General features: G+C 41.0%; 1 protein-coding gene across 2 annotated transcripts in view; it reads right to left on the bottom strand.

Moving 5' to 3' along the window:
• The window catches only part of AADAT (aminoadipate aminotransferase), a 35,073-nt gene extending 20,471 nt beyond the window's left edge, over positions 1-14,602 (bottom strand). The window contains exons 1-5 of one of the 2 annotated variants that reach the window (XM_045997163.1): positions 14,482-14,602; positions 11,285-11,372; positions 9,586-9,754; positions 7,918-8,050; positions 4,642-4,716 (exon numbers count right to left, since the gene is read on the bottom strand). In XM_045997163.1, coding sequence (XP_045853119.1) covers positions 4,642-4,716; positions 7,918-8,050; positions 9,586-9,754; positions 11,285-11,351 — 444 coding nt within the window. In that variant the 5' untranslated portion in view covers positions 11,352-11,372; positions 14,482-14,602. Of the gene's footprint in view, positions 1-4,641; positions 4,717-7,917; positions 8,051-9,585; positions 9,755-11,284; positions 11,373-11,679; positions 11,797-14,481 lie in introns of those variants that run through there. The other variant, XM_045997164.1, reaches the window with a different exon arrangement.
• Between the last annotated feature and the right edge of the window lie 1,130 nt (positions 14,603-15,732).

Here is a 15,732-nt window from a genome sequence, read left to right as displayed (position 1 = left end):
AGGGATGTCCATTATCACCACTGCTATTCAACATAGTACTAGAAGTCCTAGCCTCAGCAATCAGACAACAAAAGGAAATTAAAGGCATCCAAATTGGCAAAGAAGAAGTCAAACTATCACTCTTCACAGATGATGTGATACTATATGTGGAAAACCCAAAAGACTCCACTCCAAAACTGCTAGAACTTGTAAAGGAATTCAGTAAAGTGTCAGGATATAAAATCAATGCACAGAAATCAGTTGCATTTCTGTACACCAACAACAAGACAGAAGAAAGAGAAATTAAGGAGTCAATCCCATTTATAATTGCACCCAAAACTATAAGATACCTAGGAATAAACCTAACCAAAGAGGCTACGAATCTATATGCAGAAAACTATAAAGAACTCATGAAAGACATTGAGGAAGACACAAAGAAATGGAAAAATGTTCCACGCTCCTGGATTGGAAGAATAAAGATTGTGAAAATGTCTCTGCTACCTAAAGCAATCTACACATTTAATGCAATCCCTATCAAAATACCATCCATTTTTTTCAAAGAAATGGAACAAATAATCCTAAAATTTATATGGAACCAGAAAAGACCTCAAATAGCCAAAGGAATATTGAAAAAGAAAGCCAAAGTTGGTGGCATCAGAATTCCAGACTTCAAGCTCTATTACAAAGCTGTCATCATCAAGACAGCATGGTACTGGCACAAAAACAGACACATAGATCAATGGAACAGAATAGAGAGCCCAGAAATCAACCCTCAACTCTATGGTCAACTAATCTTGGACAACGCAGGAAAGAATGTCCAATGGAAAAAAGACAGCCTCTTCAATAAATGGTGCTGGGAAAATTGGACAGCCACATGCAGAAAAATGAAATTTGACCACTTCCTTACACCACACACAAAAACAGACTCAAAATGGATGAAGGACCTCAATGTGAGAAAGGAATCCATGAAAATCCTTGAGGAGAATGCAGACAGCAACCTCTTTGACCTCAGCCACAGCAACATCTTCCTAGGAACAACGGCAAAGGCAAGGAAAGCAAGGGTAAAAATGAACTATTGGGACTTCATCAAGATCAAAAGCTTTTGCACAGCAAAGGAAACAGTTAACAAAACCAAAAGACAACTGACAGAATGGGAGAGGATATTTGCAAACGACATATCAGATAAAGGGCTAGTGTCCAAAATCTATAAGGAACTTAGCTAACTCAACACCCAAAGAACAAACAATCCAATCAAGAAATGGGCAGAGGACATGAACAGACACTTCTGCAAAGAAGACATCCAGATGGCCAACAGACACATGAAAAAGTGCTCCACATCACTCGGCATCAGGGAAATACAAATCAAAACCACAATGAGATATCACCTCAGACCAGTCAGAATGGCTAAAATTAACAAGTCAGGAAATGACAGATGCTGTCAAGGTTGCGGAGAAAGGGGAACTCTCCTACACTGTTGGTGGGAATGCAAGCTGGTGCAACCACTCTGGAAAACAGCATGGAGGTTCCTCAAAATGTTGAAAATAGAACTACCCTATGACCCAGCAATTGTACTACTGGGTATTTACCCTAAAGATACAAACGTAGTGATCCAAAGGGGCATGTGCACTCAAATGTTTATAGCAGCAATGTCTACAATAGCCAAACTATGGAAAGAACCTAGATGTCCATCAACAGATGAATGGATAAAGAAGAGTGGTATATATACACAATGGAATACTATGCAGCCATCAAAAGAAATGAAATCTTGCCATTTGGACAACGTGGATGGAACTAGAGGGTATCATGCTTAGTGAAATAAGTCAGTCAGAGAAAGACAACTATCATATGATCTCCCTGATATGAGGACATGGAGAAGCAACATGGGGGGTTAGGGGGATAGGAGAAGAATAAATGAAACAAGATGGGATTGGGAGGGAGACAAACTATAAGTGACTCTTAATTTCACAAAACAAACTGAGGGTTACTGGGGGGAGGGAGCCTTGGGAGAGGGGGAGGGGGGTTATGGACATTGGGGAGGGTATGTGCTAGGGTGAGTGCTGTAAAGTGTGTAAACCTGGCGATTCACAGACCTGTACCCCTGGGGATAAAAATACATTATATGTTTATAAAAAATAAGAAATAAATAAAAATTTAAAAAAAGGTTTGTTCCTTTTCATGGCTGAATAATATTCTATCATATGTATATGCCACATTTTGTTTATTCATTCACCTGTTGATGTACATTTGAGTTGCTCCTACCTTTCAGCTATTATGAATAATGCCGCAATGAACATTTGTGTACAATTATCTGTTTGAGCTCCAGTTCTCAATTCTTTTTAGGTATATACCTGGAGTTGAACTAAGGAGTCACATGTTAATTCTATGTTTAGTATTTTTTTTTTAAGATTTTATTTTACTTACTTTACAGACAAGGAGGCAGAGAGGCAGGCAGGCACAGAGGAGGAATCAGGCTCCCTGCTGAGGGGAGAGCCCAATGCAGGGCTCAATCCCAAGACCCTGGGATCATGACCTGAGCTGAAGGCAGAGGCTTTAATGCACTGAGCCACCCAGGCGCCCCTATGTTTAATATTTTGAGGAACTGACAAGCTGTTTTTCCACTGTGGCTGTACCACTTTGCATTTCCACCAGCAACACCAGATTCATTAACACTTGTTATGTTGCATTAAAGAAGCAGCTATACCAGTAAATTTAAGGGAGTATCTCACTGTGTTTTTGATTTGCATTTCTCTAATGACTAATGATGATGTTGAGCATCTTTTCTGTGCTCATTGGCAACCAAATATCTTCTCTGGAGAAATGTCTATTCAAGTCTTTTGTCCATTTTTAAATTAGGTTCTTTTATTGTTGTTATTGTTACTGAATTGTGGGAGGTCTTTATATATTCTGGATATTAAGTTCCTATCAGATATATGATTTGCAAGTATTTTCTCCCATTCTGTAGGCTGTCTTTTCATTTTCTTTATAATGTACTTCAGGGCACACAAGTTTTTAATTTTTGATGAAGACCAATGCATCTATTTTTTGTTCTTTTTGCCTGCATTTTTGGTGCCATATCTAAAAATTTAGTGCCATATCCATGGTCAGGAAGATTTGTCTTTATGTTTTCCTCTAAGCTTTTATAGTTTTAGCTCTTACATTTAGGTCTTTGATCCATTTTGAGTTAAACTTTTATATGGTCCAGGGCCCAATTTCTTTCTTTTCAATGTGAAAATCCAGTTGTCCCAGAACTATATGTTGAGGAGATTATTTTTTCTGTACTGAATAGTTCTGGTACCCTTGCCGAAATAAAATGACCACAGATGTGTGGGTTTATTTCTGGACTCTTAGTTCTATTTCACTGGTCTATATGTCTATTCTTGTACCAGTACTACACTGTTTTGATTAGTATAGTTTTGAAGCTGGCTTTGAAATTAGGAAGTGGGAGTCCTCCAACTTTGTTGTTCTTTTTTAGGATTGTTTTGGCTATTTGGATTCCTTCCAGTCCCATATGAATTTGACAACTGGCTTTTCTATTTCTGCAAAACAGTCTACTGGAATTTGATAGGGATTGTTTTGAATCTGTAGTTTGCTTTGGTGGTATTGATATCTAAACAATATTAAGTCTTCCAATTGATGGATAAGTGATGTTTTTCCATTTATTTGGGTCTTCAATTTCTTTGAGCAGTATTTTATAGTTTTTAATGTACAACTCTTTTACCTCCTTTCTTAGATTTAATTTCAGATTTTATTCCTTCAGCTGTTATTATAAATGGAATTGCTTTCTCAATTTCCTTTTCAGATTGTTCACGGGAAAAGCATTTTTTTATAATATCAATTTCAACCCAGGAGTTCTGAGAAAATCTGCCTTTCGTTAAGACTAGCTAATAGCTTTCTATATTAATTAATATCAAACTTGAAAAAAAAAAAAGAATATGTGAAGTCAGAATTATCAGAGCATAAAGGTCACCTCATTCACTCCCCTACTTTAAGCTAGAAGGTGTTAGATGACAACTGAGAGTAACTCTGGGCACCTGAAGTGATGGGTAGTGCTTTCCCTCCTTAGGGAGGGAAATTCTTATATTGAGTTGAAATAGCTTCCCTGTAGTTCCCACCCTTTGGTTCCAGGTCTAAGAACCTAAGGACCTGCAAAAATTAGTCCATGGCTACCCTCAAGTATTGTGCCTCAGACAAACCTACTTGTCAGTGGTGTGTTCTCACTAGGGCATAGCAAAGCTGGATGACCAGCTTCCTCCTTCTGGACATTATAGTCCCATTAATTTAACACTGGAGTGGAAAGTCCTAATTACACCATATTGGCTTATAGTTATATTAAATTGACATACAACATGACTATACTTACACATATGGTAACAAAAGTAAAGAAAAAATTAAGTTTTTTTTGTAAATGAAGTGTCATGTCACATGAAATATTAAGAAAACTGGACGTGATTTTGCACAGCTTAATTTCAGCACCTACACTTTTAGATTTTGTAAAAACAAATGTATAAAGCAGAGGGTACACGTAACATGTTTTGCAAACATCATTTAAGATTCTCCTGTTTACAGATGGAAGATACTATTTGTTCCATAGACAGAGAATTCTAAAGTTGTAATGTTTTATTTATTAAAAGAGAGTTGCATTTTATAAAAATGTGTACTCACAGCTTGAAGTGTTCCTGAATAAATAGGTTCATTTAGGAGGACATTATCTCCAGGATTAATGATCATTTCAAACACCTAACAAAAGAAGCATAGGTTAGTTTGGGTACTATTGTTTCCATTCTTAGATCCCCTTTTCAGTTTGAGGATTCTAGGATTCTGCAGTAGGAATTGGCAAATTTTCTATGAAGTACCAGATGGTACATATTTTGTGGACCATAATATCTCCATTGCAACTATTTATCTCTGCTTCTAGAGTGAGAAGGCTGCCAAAGACAATATACAAACCAGCAGGTGTGGCTGAGTTCCCATAAAACTATTTACAAAGTCAGATGAGGGCTGGATTTTGCTCTCAAGCCAAACTCTGTTCTAGGGTAAGATAACTGGTTTGGCTCCTAAAATTCATGTTTCTTTTATTCCTTCTTTAAAAATTCATTGAATATTTACTGTAAGTGAAGCCTGTGTATGGTATGGAGACAAAATGACGAGCATAGCAATATGGTTCTTATCCTCTTGGAGCTACTCGTCCAATGGGAAAGCTAGACACTAACCAAATAACTACTCAAATAAGTGTATATTTAAAAACAATGGCAAGTGCTGTTAAGTATAAGATGCAGAGGTTTTAAGGGCTCATTGTAGGAGGACTTGGGCATTCGGGGACTTCAGGGGACCAGGGAAGGCTTCCTTGAGAAGTGATGAGTTGGTACAGAGGATCACAATAGGTACATTTTGAGAAACTGATCAAATTCAGTGGCTTGGAAAAGAAATGTAAAGAGCAGGGTTTGGGGGTGTCAGGGAAGGAGGAGTCAGATTATCAGATATTCATGTTGGGAAGCTCATTCTGGCTTCATTATGAAAGAATGAAAGGTGAGTGGGAATGTATGTGGAACGTCTTGGGAGCCTGAGGATTATCTGGGACCCCTTTGCTGCAATTTTGGGGGAGAGATATGGGTATAGCCTGACAGACAATGATGATAGAATTGGTGAGGAGAACTGAGAAATATTTAGGAAATCCAAACCAACAGAACACAATTATGATTATAGGGGAGTGAAGAAGAGGAGGCATGAAGAAAGACTCCTAGACTTCTGGCCACAGAGCTAGACAGATGGAGTGATGCTGTTTACTGAAAAACAGAACCACAGACTGTTAGAGAGGGACAAGGTGAGGAGTGTGTTTTGGTTTGAGCTGCTTTTAAAACACTGTCATGGCAACAGGTAGAGAGATGGGACACATGGATTTGGAAGGAGCTTGAAGTTACTAGCATAGGATCCAGCACATAGGTGTGAATGGAGACACCCAGGGAGAGTACATGGGTTCAGGGGAGAAGAGTTTTGAGGATGGAGCCTTGGGGAACTCTGATAAATGATGGATGTGTAGAGGAGGAGGACACTGCAAAGGCAGGGCAAACTGGGCCAATGAGGTATTGGGAGAACCAGAGAAGAGTGTTTCAGAAAGGATGGGAAGATCAACAATGTGAAAGCATATTTAGAGGTTAGATAAGACAGGCTCCACAAATCTTAAGAGATTTTGCAGACAATATGATCTAGACAATAGGTACTTCTTGCCTAAATCAAAGGGGGGGTCCATTATAATGAAATCTTACATAATTGATGGCATCATCTTTTTCTTCCTTGTGGTGTGTCACAATCTTCCGTTCAAGCCTCTCTTTCCTATCATTTTAACAACCTGTATCTCATGACAAACAGTATGGGCATTATCAATTGAGATAGACGTTCTGGTTTTTGTTTCCAGTTTGGTCTACAATGTTCCCTTCACCTTTTCCTTATGAGCTTTTGGCATTTTATGTCAAACAGTACCCTCCTCCGAAACGTTTCTAAGTGGTTCAGGCTTTAGAGGACATCCTAGGACCAAACAAATTACTTGGGTGGCATGTGTATTGTTAAAAAATCAAATGAAAATCTAATCACATATATTTTCCATGTCAGTTGGGGAACATGAAAATGTCAAATATTCTAAATGAAAAGAAGGGCTGCTATTATCTGGTAGCACTGTTTAATAGAGGTAGACAGAGACACAGGTGCCTAACATAACATCTATTTTAGAGAACAAAGTGGAAGGAATAGTAGACCAGATTCCCATGAAGGCCTCTGTAATAAGCATGTCTGTAAGTAAGTGAGTTATTGGTGTTTCTGGCCATCTATGCTATCTTCCTTTGTTATGCCTGATGCTTTGACAGATAATGAAAAAATCGTCTTGAGCATTGTTCTGGGAGAAAAGTTCATAGTATACCTTCTTAAAAATATTTAATTAAAAAGAACATTTTTCATATTAATCTATAGAATCACAGATGTTTCTCTTTAAGCAAACACTCAAACAGTAGCTAATTCCCCCTTTTTCTCCAATTAAATACAAAAAGAGGGAGGAAAAATTATATTCTTATTACATCAATATATTATTCTGTAATAACAATTTAAAATTTCTAAAGCTAACTAGATTGCAGCTTTTACATTTTCCTAAAAAGATAAACAAAACTGCTCTGGTTAACATAAATAAGAGTCCTTTTAGTCTAGATGTGAAGACTGAATATAGAGAATCTTTATCTGGGACTAATTATTCATGAAAAGGAAAAGAAAAAAGAAACAGAAGAGGGTGAGAACCACTGATGCAGTCTCTTTTGAGAATTCCCCAGGGGTGGTTATACATCTGTGGGCTTGCTGGAACCCAGGAGAGAGGCAGATGGAATAAGAGAGAGAGAAAGGGAACGGGGGGGGGGGGGGGGGCGTGTGTGGCGGTAACAGGAGAACTAACCTAGAGAGAAGTCAGGGACAGACATAGACCTAGATCTACAGAAGCACATCCAAGGAGACCAGATGTAAGCAGTGGTGAGCACAGGTGTTGAACTAAGCAGGCAGGCAAAGGAATAACATTTCCTCTCAGGAGTATCAGGATTCATCTCCTAAAAAAATTTTAAAAATCCTAGTGAAACTTCATAACTACATAAATCAAAATGTAACCTGAATCTCTGAGCCAGATGACATTAAGCAGTGCTCATTACCTCATGGTAGGACTTGAGTACTTCCTTAATGGGAATCTTGTTTTAATGACTCATAGTTCTGGGACATTAACCACATGATCTATATTTAAGAAAAATCCGGTTGGTGAATGTTTTTAAGTTTCCTGTTTAAAATTCTAGGTAAAGACAAGATAGACTACCAGTAACTCATTAAACATGACCCTCTTATGTTTAGGTGAGAAATGACTATATTTATGAACATATTTGATTCTTAATGTGGGGTTCCCTTTCCTTTCAGTCTTACCTTGCAAAGACCATCTTGGCTGCCAGCTGTTATGCATATGTCCATCTGTCCTTGGCTGGTTGGATAACTGATGGTGGGAGGATTATGTAATTTTATTTGTAACTGTTTTAGCCAGGACAACAGCTCTGGGATTCTAAAGCATAAAACGTATTTCAAATTTATAGTATTAAAAAACATAATAATTATAATCAAGTATTAAATGGTAGCTTTATGTCAGGCACTTTATTCATTCAATTTAAAAATCCTCAAATGCTTTTTGCCAATATTAATAACTCTGTTTAAAAGACAAGGCAACAGACTTAGAGATTAAGAAACTCACATAAAGTCAATCAGCTCAGATTAAATGAGCTGAGATATGAATCTACATCTATCTTTTTTTTTTAAAGATTTTATTAATTTACTTGACAGAGAGAGAGAGAGAGATCACAAGTAGTCAGAGAGGCAGGCAGAGAGAGAGGAGGAAGCAGGCTCCCTGCCAAGGAGAGAGACCAATGTGGGGCTCAATCCCAGGACCCTGAGATCATGACCTGAGCCGAAAGCAGAGGCTTTAACCCACTGAACCACCCAGATGCCCCTGAATCTACATCTATCTTATTCCAAAGCCTCTTCTCTTTCTTGTACACTAGAGTAGATGTACACTACTACATCTAGTGTACATCTTGTACACTAGATGTAGATTAATATCTCAGTTCATTTAATCTGAGCTGATTGACTTTATGTGAATTTCTTAATCTCTAAGTCTGTTGCCTTGTCTTTTAAATTATGTAAATAATATTGGCAAAAGTATTTGACAATTTTTAAATTGAATGAATGAAGTTATTTTCTAAGAAAGACCTATTGTACATATTACATATAATTCATATATAAATAATGTGTTATATTTCTAAGATTTTATTTTTTTGAGAAAAGAGAACAAGTGGGGGAAAAGGCAGAGGGAGAGAAGAAGCAGACTGCCCACTGAGCAGAGCCCAACCAGGGCTGGATCCCACCCCAGGATCAGGACCTGAGCTGAAGGCAGATGCTTAACCACCTGAGCCACCTGGGTGCCCCCAGATGTTTTTAATTTCTTAAAAGCAAAGTGAAACACATGCTTTATGACTTTCCTTAGCTGATCATCTTCTAATGATAAAGGGTAATGTATGGAGTGTCTACAAATTATACCTTATTAAAGTCTTTGTTCTGTGAAAGAAAAGTATATTGAAATATAATACAGATATTAAAGACATCTGAACTGAGGGCAAAGATTTTGCATAGGGGTCTGCAACTATTAAGGGAACACAATAATTACAAAATTTCCCCCGGAAGTGCTGCTTTGTCCTTTTCCTCCTTCCTCCTAACCTGCTTCTCTTCCCTTAGCTCTCTCTCTCTCTCTCTCTCTCTTTTTTTTTTTTTCCAGTCTTAGCTCCAGTGGTATTTCCAGTCTTAGCTCCAGTGGTATTTCCTTGGACAAGCCTTCTCTGAGTCTCCCCATTATTTAAAGTCAAGGAGCAGTCACTGAGGAGGAAGCATTTAATAAACCTGTTGCTCTTAATTAATCTTTGAAAACTGCCCCAAACCTTCCTACCCGTGCAATACCCAGTTAAAAATGACACGTTACTTTATCGGTGGGTCTTAGAATATTGCTCATGAAAATGAACCAACAAAATTATGTTATCTTTTGATAACTACCCAGCACTTTGAGAATACTGAAGTGCTCTCTTCATCATCTCTTCATCAAATTGGATGGGCTTTCCATTTTTTATGGTGATAACAGCAGTCTTAAAAGGAAACGTGTTGGGGTTTGGTGATCCAGTAGCCAAGGAGATGACTGATTTCAGTGACTTTATCCGTACCTCCGCTACAATACACAGAGAAGAGAAGAGGAAACACTTTCATTGAAGACTTTCATAAGCAGAGGTAGCTCAATATGTTGCTATATGATCAATGAAACTGTAAAGCTGAACAATTTCTACTTTAAGAAATTCTATTTGAAATACTAGTCTAAAATAAACATGTAAAATTACTTTTTTCTGGACCTACCTCACTGGGGAGGAACTAAAGAATGGGGATGCCTAACTAAGGCAGAGCAACGAGCAAGTTAAGCAAAGTTAAGCAATGACAGAACACCCTCCTCTCCTCCCTTTAGTGCCTACCTGCGTGTCAGGCTTCAGGGCTTACTCGTTTCTTTTAGGTCTCCCAGACCCACTCCACACCGCATACATCTGCTTATGGTGCCTAACACCTACTCACTGTTAGGTCTGTTATCAAAGGAACAAGACTGAGACAAGGTAAAAGTTACTTCAAGTTTTATTTTATGCCAAGTATTAGAAGTCAGACTGACCGGCCAGGGCCGTCTCCAAAGAGAGCGACCACCCCCAGTTTACAGGCTCAAGAATTGGCTGATTGACCGGTCACCGCGACCTCCGAAGAGAGCAACCATTTCCAAATCTTACAGGCTCAAGAACTGATTGACCAGTCAGGGCCGCCTCTGAAGAGAGCGACCCCTCCCCATTTTACAGGTTCAAGAATTGACTGACTGACCCGTCACCGCCGCCTCTGAAGAGAGTGACCATTCCCAATCTTACTGGCTCAAGAATTGACTGACCAGTCAGGGCCACCTCCAAAGAGAGCGACCCCTCCCAGCCTCACAGACTAACTGTTATAGAGCAAAAGCCTGGCCACACACAGGTGGCCAATGAAATTGTAACATACACAGAAAGTTGAATAGTCATGTTAGGCCACATGCAGGTGGCCAATTGAATTACAATTTGCCCTAAGTAGCTGTTTGAACTAGCCTATCACTAGGTCAGAATTGGCGCCCAAAAGGCGGGGGGGGGGGGGGGTTTACATTTTTTTGGTGGTTAGGGAGACAGTTTGTCAAGGGGTGCTTTTTACTTATTGGATGTCTCCACCTGGCCTGACTCGTCCTTGTATTCTTGGCTCTGTTATCAGGAACTGGCTGACCTGGCCTTGTATTCTGGGCTCTGTTATTAGGATCTGGCCGACCATATTTTGCTGGTTTCCCAGACTTGCTTCTAAGTAAGTTTCTCTGGGGGGAGGGGGGAGGGTCGGTTTAAGTTTTACTGCACAAACAACAAAATGGCTTTTTAACCAAGATGGAGTCACTCTGACTAAACAAGTCCTTACACTCACCCTGCAGGAAGAGTCTTTCTAGAGGGCACACCCTCTCTCTTCCAAGGAGGTGTCCTCCAACAGCCCGTGTCTCTATTGCTGCTCCTGCTTCACTCAAGCAGAGATACCCGATACCCCGCCTTCTGTTCCAGCCCCAGTCTCAGAAAACAAAGTCTGTCCCTGTTTCAGGTTTGCGGCAGGAGGCTCTGCGAGAAACCCCCCACCCCCGGAGGAGGGGCGCGGGCCCAGGACTCACTCGCAACTCGGATGGCAGAAGGCATTCTCGCTGCGCTCGTGGCGGTGAGGAACCGTGTGTAATTCATGTCTCTGATACTAGCTGAAAACTAGAAAAACGAAATAGCCGTGTCCAGTAGTGCCTCCGAAGTCTGGAAATGCCACTCGCTTGGACCCACCCCGCCGTGGAAACTCCCCCGCTGGAGGCTGCGCTCCCCGTGTGAGTCCCGAGCAGGCCCGGGGCGAGTGGGACACCAGCAGGGTGCTCCGCAGACTTAGTGTCGCTCACACTTGCGGCCGGCACCCCTCACCCTCCTGCGGCGCCTGGGCAGGGTCGGTGCAGGTCCCGCCTTGCTGGGGGCCTGCCTCGCCTCCTCCCGCCCAGCGCCTCAGCCTATGACCACCCGCCCTGCGCACCTCCCCACCGCGGGTCTGCTTCCTCCACGCAGGGCGGGCAGGGTGATGGCCGGCTGCAAGACTTTTGCAGTCCTGGGCCAGAGCCTGAGTCCATTCTAAGCCGGCCCCACTCTTGACCTCGCAGCTGGGAGTTACCGCAAGAGAGGTCGGGTTCGCTTGGACACTGACCTGGAACCTCGGGGAGGGGCTAGTTGCCGGGAGGAGAGGTGGGGGGCCGCAGAGGTGCAGGGGAGGGGAGGGGCATGCCCCTGAAGTCCCGCGAACCTAATCTTTGAGTGCCATCTGGTGGCTGCCTTCATCTACTGCAACAGGCTTCCTAAACTGCTTTTGGTCTGGTATGCACAATTCCGTGGAATCCTCTGGCGAAGGAGCTGGTGCGTTTCACCCCATAAAACACTGTTGTGTTTCATACTGACCTTTCCTAATATACCTATAGACACTATCCCAGGAAGTCACCCAGGTGACCCAGATGATTTGCAACATCATTTTTCCAAAATCTGAATATTTTAGAATGAGGAAGGGAGTGTTGAAACAAATTTTGGAAGAATTGCTCTGAAGGTCTCCTCAAATTTTGCTGAATTTCCTCCCCCTGGATTTTCTGACTATTCATTATGGACTTGGTTAGACGTAGGACTTAGATTAATCTCTTTGAGTTACTAACACAGTTTTCCCTGTGAGCTCTCAATTGGAGAAGATTTTGAGACAGCCCCTCTCTTTTTTATTCCTAGGTGAATATATGAGAAAGTTATTTATTTTTAACAAATTCTAACCTGGCTTCATTCATTCAGTAAACATTTATTGAATACTTCCTGGATGAGTTTTGACAATATTGTCAGAGAGCTTTCTTCTAGACAGAAATAGATTAGTCCAGTAGTCACTTCTATCCTTATCATGGTCCTGGCAACAAAAGGTTGAGATTGTTGGGTCCCCCCAATAATGGGTCAATGGTCAAAGGAAAGAGACTGATAAAAAGCAAAAGTCAAGCAAAGCTTTATTTTGCCCCAAGCATGGAGAACCAAACTGACCATTCAGTGCCTCACCTCTTACAGAGAGGGTGACCCCTCCCTGCCTTACTGACTAACTTTTATAGAGCAAAGGCCATGTGGTTGGGCCTGGCCACACACAGGTGGCCAATGAGATTGTAACACACAGAGGAAGCTGCACAGTCATGCTAGGCCCCACGCGGGTGGCCAACTGATTTACAATTCACCCCATAGTAGCTATTTGAACTAGCCTATCACCTTAAGTCAGAATTTGTGCCCAAAAGGAGGGGCCCACATGCCTTGGTAGCTAGGGAGACAGTATGCACGCTTTACTGATTGGATGTCTCCATCTGACCTGGCCCACCCTTTTATTTGGGCGGTTATCTCCACTTGACCTGACCTACCGTTGTATTTGGGCTTTGTTACCTGGGACTGGTTTCCAGTTCTTGCTTTTAAGTAAGTTCCACTGGGGGGGAGGGGGGTCAGGGTCAATTTAAGTTTTACTGCATAAACAGCAAAATGGCTGTTCAACCGGGATGGGGCTGTTCTGGATCAATAGACCCTTACAGAGATAACCCAGTAGAATCTTTATGCTGGCAGCTAAATACCAGAAGGATATTTCTGGTATTAGTAAAGCTTCTAGAAATCCAAGAGGCACTGGGGTTCTGGATTCAGAGACTTCAAGTGGTTTAATCCCATTTGATGGTTTACCAGCTGCGTGTCTTTGGACAAGTTACTTTTTTGTGCATGAGTTTTCTCACAAAGCTGTCAGCAGGATTAAACCAGGGACTCCACATTTGTAAAAGTACTTAATAAATGTTAGCTCTTATTATGAGTGGTTACAATGTTCTTACATAAATACTCAGGCTCTACAAATTTTTGGCTGGAGAAACTACTTGGCAACTCTTAAGGCAAGTAGTATCCTTAGTTAATTCATGAATACCTTAAGGATCTTTTTGAGATTATCTATTTTTAAAAGGCTTGCCCCTGAATGTTTCTAGAAATTAGCTGGAGGAGCTCTAAATATATCTAAATAAAGTATAGATCTGGGTTACATATGAAATGTAACTAGAAATATTGGTGTTTCTGAAGACTGCAGCTTCTTTTTGGCTCCAATAAGTGTGGTTCCCTCAGATGCTTAACAGAAACCTAAACTTCCCTTTAGTAGTAGGAAAGGGTAAAAACAGTTTGGAGTTTTGTATTAAGAAAACGTTCAAGAAGAATTTTTGTAACCACATGCATGCACAGTTCTATGATTCTTATAGTATCTATTGTATAGACTTTAATTCAGTGGGTTAAGCCTCTGCCTTTGGCTCAGGTCACGATCTCGGGATCCTGGGATTGAGCCCCGCGTGGGGCTCTCGGCTCAGCAGGGAGTCTGCTTCTCCCTCTCTCTGCCTGCTGCTCTGCCTACTTGTGATCTCTCTCTCTCTCTGTCAAATAAATAAATAAAATCTTCAAAAAATAATAGTGCAGAACTAGTCCCCATCCCATACCCTTCCCATTAGTAGAATACAATTCCTGAACCCAAACTAAAGAGATTAAAGGCCATTAAGCATAAGATATAGGGCTGAACCTTAAACACTTCGCTGAATTTTGGGAGGGGCCTGCCCTGGAGTTGGATAGGTGAGATGGTTGAGGGTGCTGATTGGAAGAAGGGGTGATGATTAAGGCCAGGTACAAGAGCAAAGAACTGGCCCTTGAGGGAGGTCTAAAGGGAATATACAGGACGGTAGAATTATGTTCAGAAAACTCAAGGCAGAAAATGGTTACTGTGATAGGAAAGGGTCAGGCAAGAGTTAAGTTAGAGAGAACTTACCTGACAATCAGAAGCTGGAAATAGATTGCCAGAGAAATCAAACAGACCAGACTTTGAATTTGTCAGGAGTGACAGCAGAAGAAATTCTCCCTCGGGAGTAAGACAAATGAGCAAGGTTCACATCTCAGCGCTGCCTTTTTAAAGTCTTGGCATAGGATTGCCTGTGGATAGAATTAAAGGGCATAGTACTTCTGGACCCAGTTATTCTCTAAACATTTACTGAGTGCTTGCTCTGTGCTAGGAACTGTAATAAATTTAAAAATATAACTAAGACAAGTCTGGAAGAGCAAGTGTTTGCTGGTTGAGGGGTTAACATTTTCACATAATTCAACATCCTTAGCTGATGTACAAGCTGCTAAGGAAAGCAGGGAGAAGGTAGTGATTCTTTCCAAAGGACACAAGTTTCCCATTGGGTTAGAACTGTAAGCTTCCTATTATGATCCGGGTCATGCTGGTAGTCTAAAATCAAACAGGGTCACTAATAGGCTAATTGTCATCTTTTACTACTTTCACTTCAAGGTTAAAGGTCATTATGGGAAGTCTTGTTCCTCACCTGACAGATTTAGCACAGAACCTTGTCCATAATCTGTGAGAGAATCAAGTTTCAAAACACCAAATCTGTTCAAAGAAATGTGGCTGACGTTTCTAATTTGCATACTTTGGGGCTAGACTGTTGAGACAATTTTGGGTGATAAATGGAGATGGAAAATGTGTGTGTTGGGGGGGTGGTGTGGGAAAGTATGTTATTATCTCTTGTTGTGTGATGAGTTATCCCCAAACTTACCAGCTGTATTATTATTCTGGGGTTTCCAGAACAAAATACCATAGATTGAGTGGCTTAAACAACAGAACATTATTTTCTCACAGTTATGGAGGCTGGAAGCCCAAGGTCAAGATGTCAGCAGGGTGGGTTTCTCTTCTCCCTGTGTCCTCACAGGGCCTTTTCTTTGTGTGTGCCTACCTCTGGTGTTTATTCCTCTTCTTTTTCTTCTTTTAAGATTTTATTTATTTCTTTGACAGATAGAGAGACAGTGAGAGAGAGAACACAACCAGGGGCAGTGGGAGAGGGAAAAGCAGGCTTCCTGCTGAGCAGGGAGCCTGATGTGGGGCTCAATCCCAGGACCCTGGGATCATGACCTGAACAGAAAGCTGATGCTTAATGACTAAGTCATCCAGGCACCCCAGTTTCTTCCTCTTCTTATAAGGACACCCATCAAATTGGATTAAGGCCCCATCCTAACAGTCTCATTT

This window comes from Meles meles, chromosome 2, assembly GCF_922984935.1.
Source record: "Meles meles chromosome 2, mMelMel3.1 paternal haplotype, whole genome shotgun sequence".
Classification (NCBI taxonomy): domain Eukaryota; kingdom Metazoa; phylum Chordata; class Mammalia; order Carnivora; family Mustelidae; genus Meles; species Meles meles.
The sequence above is the reverse complement of the archived record's forward strand: the minus strand, read 5'-3'. Positions and strand labels throughout refer to the sequence as shown.